Raw genomic sequence first — 13474 nt, forward strand, 5'->3', positions numbered from 1 at the left:
CCAGATGTTCTCAGCTGGTCAAAGGTCTGGGCTGCAGGCGGGCCGGTTCAGCAGCTGGACTCCTCTCCTATGAAGCCGTGCTGCTGATTTAACATCGTCCTGCTCAAACATGAAGGCCTTCCCTGAAAATCTAGATAGATCTGACCTCCGATCAGTTTCCACTTTGCTTCAGTCCATTTTAAAGGAGCTTCAGTCCGGAGGAGACGGCGCTGTTTCTGGATCCCGGCCACATCTGGCTTCTTCGTTCCATGACGGAGCTTTAACCTGCACATGTGGACGGCAGGCTGAGACACGTCACTGCCATCAAATTCAAAATGAGCTCATATTTGATATGAAATATTAAAATCTGTCAGTTTAAATATTTGATATGTTTTCTGTGTTCTGTTGTGAATAAAATATGTCTTTATGTGATTTGCGAACCATCGCATTGTGTCTTTATTTACATTTTAGGCAGCGACCCGACCTTTGATACTAAACTTTCAGGCTGAAAGCGGCTCACAGACTCGTGCATCTGTTAGATCATCTGAATGATATGTTTAATGAAGACGTGTGCATGCATTCAGCTGGATCTTTCTTTTTTCTTTTCAAAATATGAAAATATTCCTCATTGATGTCAATGAAACCAAAGTGGGGGACGCTGGTATTTGATCCAGGAAGGCCAATAGCTCCCAGTTTCAACAGTGGAGCTCGCGTGCTGTGGTGTCAGCGTGCCAGATTTAAAAACGTTGACGCTAATCTGTCGGCTACAGTTAACACGCTGCAGCAGAGGAAGGAGACGATGACTATAAACAGGTACAACAGTGTAGATGCCGAAGCTGCTACGCTGCACAGCCACCAGCTGTCCGCACCTCTCCGGGCAGGGGTCCATGTTGCACTCTTTGAGCTTCGGAGTGGGTTTGGTGTTTTCAGGGTAGCTGTTACAGTGGTGCTCGGGCAGCGTCTGGTTGGACCGGATGTCTGTGCACTCGGCAGAGTTCAGCTGGTAGCCTGAGGGAGGGAAGCGATCACGCTGTTACCGCTCTCACACTCTAAAAGATTCTAAGTGAAGCTAAAAGCATTTTTAATCACGACGACGGTCAGCTCACCTCCTCCGCATGTGACCGAGCAGGGGAAGAAGTCAGTCTCTCTCCACTGGTATCGAATTGGTTTGTAGAACAGAAACTGGACAACGGTGTCTTTGGAGCCTCCGTACTTTATCTGCACAGCACAACAGAAGAGGGTGGACACAGCAGGCAGAGGGAAGAAGGACAAAGTCAAGCTCTGCATGTTAGAGGAGCCTCCGCTGAGTTTATCAAACCAAATCTACGCAGTAATTCAGCCGTTTTCAAGCATTTAGTCCTAAAAAGATGAACCTGTAAAAATTGCAAAGAGATTTAAGGCTTTTGAAATTCCCATCATAAAGTGAAGGACTTGATCCTTACAGCTTTCAAACTGTTGCTTTGGTAAGACGAGCACTTTCCAGCAGCCCTCCTTTTTTAATATAAAAGGCGTTTGAGTCATTCATCACACACTCTGCAGCTCTGGATAAGATTTAGCTTTGTGCACTGAAAGCATCGTCTACACACCGAGCTTTCAGACAGATGGTAATGTGTCATATTTGTCACCAAAGTAATTGCAATTACAGAGCGTAACTGATAGCATACCCGCTGCGGCTGGGCACCAGTGGGCACAAAGACGAGGAAACAAAAGAGCCGAAGACGAGACTGAATAAGTTTCTGACTGAGCCGAATTAATAAAACAATGCAACACTTTAATCTGCAAAATTCTGCCCTCCAGCCTGCATGAAATAACCATAATCTGCAGCTTGTGCCCACATCGGCGGGCAGCCGTGGCATCGCAAACTGAGTCGGATTTGTTTCCAGAACATGAGTCTGACCGAAATACTTCCACGCACCTGAGTAATCGGGTCCAGGCGGGTGAGGATCAGTAGCAGACGGACGGTAGTCAGCCCTCTGATCCCAAAATGAACCGGACAAATCATCCACACGAGGCTGGGATCAACACAGCAGAGAGGCCACTTTTGTTTCTCTGACGGGATACGACGCAGAAACTGCGTCTGCTCCATTAAACTGTCGTTTATTTCCTGAACAGTAATGACAGCGGCTCCATGTTAAAGGATAAGAGTGGAGTTTCTCTGCTGTCTGTGTCACTCAGGCAGGTTAGAGCAGCCTTTGGTTGGATGGATTTTCTAGAAACCATCATATTGATTGATGATGGTTTAGCTTTTTTCATTAATCTGCATTTGGAAACTCTGACTTGGAGATTTGAGCTACAAATCACGTCACGATCAACCATCTCCGATGTATAAAAACTTTATGGTGCAAATTATACATATTCAGCGAGTGAAATTAATACTTCTATTGAATAAGACGACCTACTAATACTTGTGGTACAACTTTTCATATGAAAATAGCATTTTCTTAATTTGTGTGACTAAAAATTTCATATTAAAAGGTTTTCAATATGATTTCTTTTACATTATTGTGAAATCCAACTATGTAGTTCAGAAATTGTCAGTAGCTGTCTTTTGCGAGGTTTTTATGTTTTTACTTTTTTATTTTCCAAACTTTGGACCATACAGTTTTTATGCGACGGGCAGACGGCTGAGCAGGAGCGCACGTTGATTTGCGTCAGTGAAACGCATCGATCGAGCAACAAAGTTGTTCTGTAGTCTCCAAGCGTTGCTGGAGCTTTAACTTCTTCAGACCCACACAGACTTTTCCACGGATGTGTAGAGAAGAAGCAAATATCCGTTACTCCAAAATGCTTTTATCTCGTGCAGACAGCCGACTGTCAACGCCCCACTAAGAGCTCGTCTTTTCTATGAGTGGAAAATAATGGAGGGCTGTGATGCTGGTAGTACAAAGTGGAAAATGCATTTCTACTTAGGCCTCATTGACAGAAATTCTAATAGTGCCGCAGGCAACGACCTCTCAGTCTCATTAAAACAATGCCTCAAAAGCCAAATATTCCGCAGCAGCCTGTTTTATTTATGTTTGCACTCTTGTATCTGTGATAAAATATGTATGTGAGAAGCTCAAAGTCCTCAGGCTGTTTCGCTATGAAGATAGCTTCACCTTGATGATGTAATCAGCGCCGAGTGGGCCGTGCGTCCTGAGTGTCTGCCGGTCGTTCCCCCTCTGAAAGTCCAAGGAGGTGTTTCCTATCACGTAGGAGCCCGTCGACTGCAGACCGGTCTCCTCCTTCCTTCCCTGAAGAGACACGGCTTCAATAACTGGCAGAGAGACAGAGCAGGAGGGAGCGTTATTAAAGCACACGCACATGCAGTATTAACTTCATGCTTTAAAAATGCAAATGTCTGAAATGTGACGCGCAAACCCGACAAGACTGGGTGTGAAATGTGTTGTTTACTTTCATCGAGAGGAAACAAGTTCTTATCTAATACTGGAGATAAAAACTAGAGACCTGTGTGACTCACCTCGTTAGCTTAAAACGCAGAGAAGACGATTTTTTGGGAAGTGTTACAATCAGAGACATTATGGCAAACCAGGTAACAAAGACACAACAACCAAATCTGTAACAGCTGTGGGGTCTTCTTTTAAAACAGTACTGCACTGGGAACTGCTGATTTCACAAAGGTACTCAATTCAGTTTTATTTATACAGCAAAAAATCACAACAACAGTCGCCTCAAGGTGCTTTATATTGTACAGTAGACCCTACAATATAGTTTTCAGTTATTTTGAAACAAAAAAAAGACACTTTTGATCCATAACAGCAAATGAACTGTACAACAGAAAATGCAAATGCTATTTATGGTCTCCTCACAACAATGATGAGAAAAATAAACTGGGCCAATATGGCATGTTTGTTAATACAGGGATACACATGTTAATGTGATCTCTGGTCTCCCACTCAGAGACACAGGTCTCTGAGTGTCCAGCATTCGGACGGCTACCTGAGAACACTCTTCATGTGAGAACTCCAGCTTTGTGTCTTTTTCATTGTAGCTGAAGTTCGGGACAAACTGTGTTCCTTCTCAGCTCAATACGAAACGCGTAATATTTTCTCTGAATGCGGGACGATTCTGTTTTTTACGGCACGGTTGGCAACTCTACTAACTAACCTTATGAATAAAGTAAAGTTCACTATCAGTAACATCATAGCACCCACCCAGCTGTATAGAAACTCCGTCATGCTAGCTAGTACACAGTACAAGTTATTGTAACTGACTGCTTCAAGTACAAAGTTGTTATGAAGTCTGTCACATCCCTCTCTTTTTTTTTTCTTTCCTTTATTATTTACCCTTCTTATTTTATTGTACTGTTTATTGTTACCCTTATTTGCTCTGTATGTCTACTGTACAAATTGAACTGGAATGACTGACTGTTCACTTTATAATTTCAATAAAGTTGAAAAAAAAAAGTTATTGTAACTGACTGTAAAAAGTCAGCACAACGAAAATAAACTCCACCTAAACTTGGTTTATATCTGACCCAGATAGACTGCAGGTCATGACTTCTTACCTGAAGTTCAGTTCACCTGACACTGGCGGCCGCCTCAGGTCTCCGCTCCTCCTGCCTCCCCTTTCCCTCATTCACCTGCTGGCCTCTGTGGGAGCTCCGCCATAGCCACCACCAACCGAGTTAGTTTTACACATCGGCCAGCATCTGGACAATCTACCGCCTTTCATTGTTTATACTGTTACAAAAAAAAAAAATCATCGGCCCATAAAAACGAAAAATCACCATCGGCCCACCGGGCATTTGCCCGGTGGGCCGATGGCCAGTCCAGCTATGGTCGTGCCATCAGTTAACCCCGTGCCCAGGGTTGCCGACCCCTGCTGTAAAAGGACTGGATGCATCTGTCGGTGCACTCCTGTAGCTGATTGTGCATCATCACTCAGAATGATTCAGCGCCTTAAAACCAATTTGCAGGTATAAAAGACTAGAGCAACTTCACTCTACCTGAAATTGTACAGTGAGCGGTGGGAAGGTGGCTCACTTTCTGGCTGCTCAGACTAAATTACACAGTCCACCTGTATTCGCCTGCTGGCGCTTGTTGCCTCAGCGCTTGCCTCTTGGAACAAAATACTAAAATCTACTGGCAGATATATGGGCCAGTAATCTTTTCCTGAGTGTTTTCAGAGAGTGTGTTTGTGTTTGGAAGTACACTCTAGTTTTTATGTACTCCCAATAGCTTCCAGTAAGCTTAGAAAGCAACTCTCCATCCGCTGCCAGGACGCTGATGAGTTTCATAGCTTCTTCCTTTGCTGGAAAACCACGACCTGCGCCTCTGGCATTGGGGCCGTGGATCATTCTGGCCTGTGCTGTCAGAATGAAACAGTTTGAACTCCGTGAAGTCTGAATTCAAAGAACAAAGAGCAGATTGTTTGTGCTTTTCTGTAAGACTTTGTTCTCACAAAAGGTTGGTGCAAATCCAATTATTCTGTCAGTCTAAGACAAAGCATCACCATTTTTCATGTTGCGATTATATTTAACCTCTTAACATTCAGCAGGGTCGGACGTCTTTGGGCTTTCCTGTTCCAACCGGCTAAACCTTTGATAAAAAGGTCTGAACATTTACCCAAACCCTGCCTCTGACCTGGACCCCGGATGGATTGCTGGTGATCTGGTGGAGGTTAAGTCTGACTTTCCCTAGATATTCCATGTTTTTTAAAAAAAAGATCTTAATTATGTTACATGAAAAATTCACGGTTTTTACAAAGCGGGAGAGGAAACACTTGTGGAGTCTTTGGCCCATCATGAAAATAAGTTATTCATCTTTTTAAAGTTACCTGGTGTTAAATTCTGATTACGTGTTTGATATTATGCTTAGTTACAGAGGCGTAACTCTCTGACACTGAACTGTAAATGAGTGTGTTGGACCTGTTTTCTGCTATTGTGGTCTGTCTCTCCTCTAAAATGAGCTCTTGGTAACAGATGAACAACCTGCCAAAGAAATTTGGGTTACTCCTCGAATCAGGAGCCTCTGACACAGCCAGAACATCTTGGAGCTGCTTTAGGATCAGGTTTGTGCTGACGTATCTGCATTTGTCCTCAGACCCTTCACTTTTTTCAATCAACAATAAAATAGAGCAGAAAACCCAAATGATGCAACGAAGCAGTCAGCAGCTCTGAGGATGGGAATCGCAGGGTTTCGGCTGTGCAGGGAAGTTTTTTCTTCACATCTCTGGTTTGTTTTATACCAAGGTGAGCCCAGGTCTGGACTTGGAGCTGGAAGCATGATTTACTGTCCAAACTACCACCACTATTTATCAGGTGACACTGTGGAAACCAACACACCAACACAACACGACGTGGCATGTGAGGAATCTCAAATCAGCACAGGGCTCCTGCTGGACCGACATAAAACTTTAGGGTCCAAAGTTTGGACCGATAGAATGATTGCTGTGCAATTTTAACTGTACCCTGCCTCTCGCCCTAAGACAGCTGGGATCAGCTTCACCACCCCCACAAACACAAAACTCTGACAAGGATGAGAAGAAGAGAATGGATGGATACTGGCTAAAAGCTGTCAACATGACAGATCCTGATTCGTTTAGATGATATGAAAGACGAGTAAAAGTGTCCAGCTTTCTCAAATTCGGTCACTGAACCATTTTTCTAAAATTTCACAGCAATCATTTTTTTACGCAAACTTCAAAAGCATAAAAGTTTAAAACTAAAAACTAGCAAATCTGAGACGGTGGAGGAAATGTTGTAAAAATGAGCTGATTTTAGATGGAGTGACTCATTTGTCCCAACACAACATTTGTAAAAAGTGCTGTGCTACAGTTTCAGTGTTGTGTTTCATGTTGGTTACTGGGACTCTCATGTTGTATTAGTTGTCATTATTATTGTTGCAGATGTGTTATATTAGCAGCTTTGTGCATGTGTGTTGGGAACAGTGGTGGTGACTGGGAAGGGCAGATCCCCAGTTTACCCTTGTTTGCTTCACATAAATATCCAGAGATTAAATGTAGTTCTGGTTCATTTCATATTTACACTGAATCACTGCATTTACAGACATTTATATTTGGACCAACAGCGAGTCTTCAATATGCCTGATACACGTTGGTCGTCACAAAGGAAACATAACAACAAAGACCATTTACCATAAAAAGCAAAACAGTCGCATATCTACCATAAAACCAGTTCACACACGTTTGGTTCTACTTGGAGTTCATCAGGGCTCTGATTGGGTTCAAACTCTTGGCCATACGATGACGTCCACCACCAACGTAAGAACTGGATGTTAACTCTTTGTCCTCGATGTCTCGTTTGTCTTGTATGTCAGGTTTGTAAACTGAAGCATATTTCTCCTTGGTTCAGCTTCTTTTTGAAGAAATGCATCACTATAAACCACATTAGATGGTTCACTCTATTTAAAGGTCTCCATATGGTCCTGTGTTGGTGGTCCTTAGGTGCTACACAGGACTCTCCATACTCAGGCCTACAAGTTGTAGCAGCGTCCCATTACACTGGTCAACAAGTATTGTGCTACTGGGACTCCTTCACCTGCACTTTGATAGATTTCACGTGCTAACTCCAGATTTGAAAGCCATTTTCATCGAACATGTCCTGTTTTTCTGTTACGACTTTCCAAACATTAGACAGTGAGGATGAAACAGTGATGCGTTTCAGCATTTAAAAAATAATTTGGTCTCCAGAAAAGTGAAGCCATAACTAAGGTTGTTGGTTTTTACAGTGAACTGCTGCTTAAAGATGAGTCCAAAGGAAACCAGCAGCGATGGGAAGCATTCGTGCAGAATTTTCTTGGCAGACACAGAGAATTTTGCTGAGCTTGTGAATAACATGCTGAAAGCAGGAAAGAGTCCCAGAACATCACTGAAGATGCCCGCTTTACGTTCTCATCGCAACTTCTTTCCAACAAATCTGAAAATGTCGGCGATGAGCACAGGGAAAAATTTCCATGAGATATAAAAGTGACGGAAAACCAACATCAGGGAAAATTTAATCAGAGGCAGCTACTGTTGTTTCTCGCAAAGAGACACGGACGTGCAGAACAAGTGCAAAAGCAAACAGTTTTGAGCACGACGACATCTTTTTATTTGAGCCAAGCTGACAGAAATATGTGTTAACGAGTCTCTGGTATTGGTAAAAAACCTGATGAAGAGCTGGTCTGAGGATTTTTTTAACCAGGGAGCCAAGTCGAAAATATTCAGAATAAACGTGAGCTATTCTTGCTCACATTTGTGTGGTCGATTGTCCTTCAGCTGAGCTTCTGCCGCGGTGAGAGAGGTCATTATATTAAAACAGTGTTTAAAAATGAAAACTGTACCCAATCATTTTCTCATAAATCATCACATGTAAACCAGCAACTTGGTATTCAGAGCACATTTTAATAAACACCCTGTTGTGAGATGATTACACGGCGATCATAAAGTCACGCCTGCATGTAGCAATAAACACAGATTTGATTGACTGATCATTCTTCATATTCAGTCCACAGACCAGCACGAGACAAATAATCATCTCACCATAAATGTGTTCCTTACAGAGAAACTGAATTCACTTGAAATCGTCTGTAACATTATTATGTTAAGTTCTTAAGAGATCAAAGTGTGAAGGTGCGTAAAAACCTGGTGTGAAAAACACGAGTTTCACAGGACACACTGTCAAACTCTGAGCATCAGCTTTGCTTTGTTCAGCTCAGAACAAAGTGGACTCACCGATCATATCGGGGCCTTTGGCGTTGAGTCTGAGAAAGCGACTTCCCATCGGGACCTCCAGCACCGTCTTCAGAGCTGCAGGTGGAAAAAAGATCAGAAAGGTTTCGGTTAAACCGACAACACAACAACAGAGTCACTGAGCAGAGAGGCGGACACATCCAAACACCTGCAGAGGAAACGTTTTGTCTTTGTCTGCCTTCTCATGTTTTGGGTTTTATGTTTTTTACCGTAAAAGTAGTCCAGCCTTGCTCGAAAACATCTCACATACTGACACTTGATGAGCATCAGACTGGATCCCCTTCAGCATCTTTTTTCAGGAACGAGTCTGCTACAGTCCAACCGGACTCCCTCAACACTGACAATATGGGATCTGATCAAAACTTTAGAGAATCCTGGAGGCAGAGCATCAGGTGAGGAGCTTCATGCATTCATGTTGGAAATGTTTGGGGAAGTGGAACGACCATTTAGAGGAACGACACGAACTGCTGGAACACCGTGTGCCGGCACAGAGCATCATCGCTCAGTCTTAGACCATTCGCCAGATGTGCCTCCCTGTGAATTCTTCCAGATCCTGAAAATCAAGTTGAAGGATCACCAACACAATTCTGCAGCCACACCAAGGAAAACTGTGGTTGGAAAACGCAGCAACACCAAAGTTACTGCAACCGTGTTGTCTTTGAAATGGTTGCTTTGAAGAAGGGGACCAGGTCTGTGACCTGTGCCCAGTGGTGAGTTGTGATCTTTAAACTGTCTTTGCATCAAGACGGCGACAAAACAGCAATAAGACAGAGTCAGCCTGCTATTAGTCGCCGACTGAATGGGATCAAGTTGGCTATCGTATGCAATCTTGTCATAATACGGCAATGTTTCTATTTCTGTAACAAATCTCAGTTGATCTGTTCCAGAAACAGAAACTCCTCCACAAAGTTGCTGCAGGACGGTGATTTAACTGCAAAATGACACGAGCACTCAGGAAAATTGCTTTTACGCAGGAATATAAGCAGAATACAATCAGTTCTGTTAAGTCCACTACTGGAGGAGATGCTTTGTAGACGAGTTGTGGTCATCAGTGCAGACTGCCTCAGTTCACAACCACCTGCCAGTCACAAGGAGGCCGGGTCCTGTTCCTAGTCTTGTGTGTTCACTCATGTCCCAGGTTAAAAGAATACAGCTCTAAATGTGAGATTTGACTAATTTAAATCACCTTTTCTTCTTCTTCCTGCAACTTTTCCACTTTACATCGCGGGTGCCTGACCACCGGCAAACCATACCAACCACCACCTTGTGGGAGAAGTTTGAAAGATGTTTGACATGTAGGTTTTTCTTTAAATCAAACCATAATGTTTTTGCTAATCATAACCATATTCAAAATGTGTTTGCCTCTGAAGAGTCACAACATCCATCCATCCATCCATCTGTCCGTCCATCCATTCATCCATCCATCCGTCCATCCATCCATCCATCCATCCATCCGCCTGTCCATTCATCCATCCATCCAGCCGCCTGTCCGTCCATCCATCCATCCAGCCGCCTGTCCGTCCATCCATCCATCCATCCATCTGTCCGTCCATCCATTCATCCATCCATCCGTCCATCCATCCATCCATCCGCCTGTCCATTCATCCATCCATCCAGCCGCCTGTCCGTCCATCCATCCATCCATCCATCCATCCGCCTGTCCATCCATCCATCCATCCATCCATCCATCCGCCTGTCCGTCCATCCATCCATCCAGCCGCCTGTCCGTCCATCCATCCATCCATCCATCCATCTGTCCGTCCATCCATTCATCCATCCATCCATCCGTCCGTCCATCCATTCATCCATCCATCCATCCGTCCATCCATCCATCCATCCGCCTGTCCATTCATCCATCCATCCAGCAGCCTGTCCGTCCATCCATCCATCCATCCATCCATCCGCCTGTCCATCCATCCATCCGTCCGTCCATCCGCCCGTCCGTCCATCCATCCGCCTGTCCATTCGTCCATCCATCTGTCCATCTGTCCATCCATCCATCCATCCATCCATCATTCATCCGTCCATTCGTCTGTCCGTCCATCCATCCGCCTGTCCGTCCATCCATCCATCCATCCGCCTGTCCGTCCATCCATCCATCCATCCATCCATCCATCCATCCGCCTGTCCATCCATCCATCCGTCCGTCCATCCGCCCGTCCGTCCATCCATCCGCCTGTCCATTCGTCCATCCATCTGTCCATCCATCCATCCATCCATCCATCCGCCTGTCCATCCATCCATCCGTCCGTCCATCCGCCCGTCCGTCCATCCATCCGCCTGTCCATTCGTCCATCCATCTGTCCATCTGTCCATCCATCCATCCATCCATCCATCCATCATTCATCCGTCCATTCGTCTGTCCGTCCATCCATCCGCCTGTCCGTCCATCCATCCATCCATCCGTCCGTCCATCCGCCTGTCCGTCCATCCATCCATCCGTCCATCCATCCATCCATCCATCTGTCCGTCCATCCATTCATCCATCCATCCGTCCATCCATCCATCCATCCGCCTGTCCATTCATCCATCCATCCAGCCGCCTGTCCGTCCATCCATCCATCCATCCGCCTGTCCGTCCATCCATCCATCCATCCATCCGCCTGTCCATCCATCCATCCGTCCGTCCATCCGCCCGTCCATCCATCCATCCGCCTGTCCATTCATCCATCCATCCATCCATCCTCCATCCGTCCGTCCATCCATCCACCTGTCCATTCATCCATCCATCTGTCCATCTGTCCATCCATCCATCCATCCATCATTCATCCGTCCATTCGTCTGTCCGTCCATCCATCCGCCTGTCCGTCCATCCATCCATCCGTCCATCCACCTGTCCGTCCATCCATCCATCCGTCCATCCATCCATCCGCCTGTCCGTCCATCCGCCTGTCCGTCCATCCATCCATCCATCCGTCCGTCCATCCGCCTGTCCGTCCATCCATCCATCCGTCCATCCATCCATCCGCCTGTCCATCCATCCATCCTCCATCTGCCTGTCCATTCATCCATCCATCTGTCCATCCATCCATCCATCTGTCCATCCATCCATCCATCCATCATTCATCCGTCCATTCGTCTGTCCGCTTATCCATCCATCCGTCCATTCATGCATTGGTCCATCCATCCATCGCAGTTATGTTTCCTTAAATGTGTTAAAAGTGACATGAAATGAGAGACTTAAAAAAAACTTTTTGCAAATATGCAAAGAAAAAGTGTTGGAGGTCTGAAAAGCCTCCACACTGCTGACCCTTTCCTGTTAGCTTCCTCCATCCTCTGTAACCGGTGCAGAGGTGCTGAAAGGTGGAGCAGAAACCACTAAACAATATAGAACTGAATTGCACAGATTGGCCTTGATTGGCCTATTGTCACTGATACCCGATCCAGCTTTCTCAGACAGGATCACATATTCATTCACATACTGGACCAGACATCACTGGTAAGAAGGGAGTACAAATAGAGAATAATAGAGTACTTTTTTCAGCCACCATGATTATGCATGTAATAATTATTTTTTACTCTTTTCTACATTTATCTACTCAAAACACAAAACAAAACGGGGAGGTAAGATATGAAACTGTGGATTTGTAAATCTGTTAAACCGTAAAACAGCAGAAGGACATTTTATACTAAAACATCCTTAAAGGCAGCGCCAGACGGGATTCATTGAAAGACCACAGGTGCTGACACACAAGCTAAACAGCAGACGCGGGACTTCAGAGCGGGGTGATGGTGGAGAGACGGCGAGTGGACAACATCTGAAGGAGCTGTCTGAATCCCATCAGGCTGGAGAGGCAGCAGCGTGTAATGTTCATTATTCTTCCAACAGAGTGGAGTAAATGTCCCTGACTCGAGTCCACTGACTCGTCTCTCATCTGTCAGCGTCTAATAAAGCCACAACACCTTCATTAGAGCCAACTCTTCAGCACAGAGCTTCCTTAAAAAAGGTGGAAATCTGTGGATTTGAAGGTTCACTCGTGTTCCAATCTTGCTGAGTCGACGCTCACGCTGCATCTCGTTATCCTGCTCGTGAATTTGCTTGGTAAGAAGCTAACATCAGCAGCAGCCAAAGGTGCTCCTCGTCCTGTAAAACAGCTTCCATCTGCTGGTGCAGCTGCCAGCGCAATCCAGATATTATTACTTCACAGTTAAAGATTTGGGGCAGCAGATATTATATATGCAGGTGGTGGCTGGGTGGTGGTGGTGGTGGTCATTAGGGGGCATTTAAACCTTTTCAACATCTTGCCAGATTGTGTCCTGGATGTTAATCAGTGTAGGTGTTACCTTGTTAAGCCGCCCCAAGGTGAAAATGAAAGTCCATTAATGGAGCTTGTTTAGCAGCATTAATTGGCAGCTCTCAGGTGTTATTACACGCATCATCTGGACGAAGGAGAAACACGCCTTCAGCTCCCTGTTTGTGGTGAAGGCTGACGTGAGGAGACCACCACACCGCAGCGCTGTCCTTAAATCTGCCTGCTGCTTTACAGCTGCACAGAAGCCGCGATCTCCTCCGCGGCTCTAAATAACGTCCACGTGTGTGCTGTTAAATGTCACCTCGCTTACTAGTCAGTCACGCGCCTCTCCTGTGCAGGTCGCAGCGTGCAGGAACAACAAACTACTGAAAGTATTCGCTGCTGTGAAACACTTTGTGAGTTTTCATGGTAGATGAGTTTGTCCCACGGCGGGTAAGCGAGGAGGCGTGGGCACGAGGCGACACCTCTACAGACAAACGCAGACTTAATTCCATTTTCTATATTTTATAAACGTCAGTTTCTCCTCCAGCGACAAACGAGAGCCGAGC

At 45.2% G+C, this 13474-nt stretch overlaps 1 protein-coding gene across 5 annotated transcripts in view; it reads right to left on the bottom strand.

The window, feature by feature from the left end:
* Nucleotides 1–13474, bottom strand: part of adamtsl3 (ADAMTS-like 3) — a 196988-nt gene that overhangs the window by 55773 nt on the left and 127741 nt on the right. For all 5 annotated transcript variants that reach the window (XM_063480938.1, XM_063480946.1, XM_063480955.1 and 2 more), the window contains 4 exons: nt 8656–8730; nt 3078–3235; nt 1086–1197; nt 849–987 (listed from right to left, as the gene is read on the bottom strand). In XM_063480938.1, the coding sequence (XP_063337008.1) occupies nt 849–987; nt 1086–1197; nt 3078–3235; nt 8656–8730 (484 nt within the window). The remainder of the gene's footprint in view (nt 1–848; nt 988–1085; nt 1198–3077; nt 3236–8655; nt 8731–13474) is intronic.

Source organism: Pelmatolapia mariae, linkage group LG1 (genome assembly GCF_036321145.2).
Source record: "Pelmatolapia mariae isolate MD_Pm_ZW linkage group LG1, Pm_UMD_F_2, whole genome shotgun sequence".
NCBI classification, from domain to species: domain Eukaryota; kingdom Metazoa; phylum Chordata; class Actinopteri; order Cichliformes; family Cichlidae; genus Pelmatolapia; species Pelmatolapia mariae.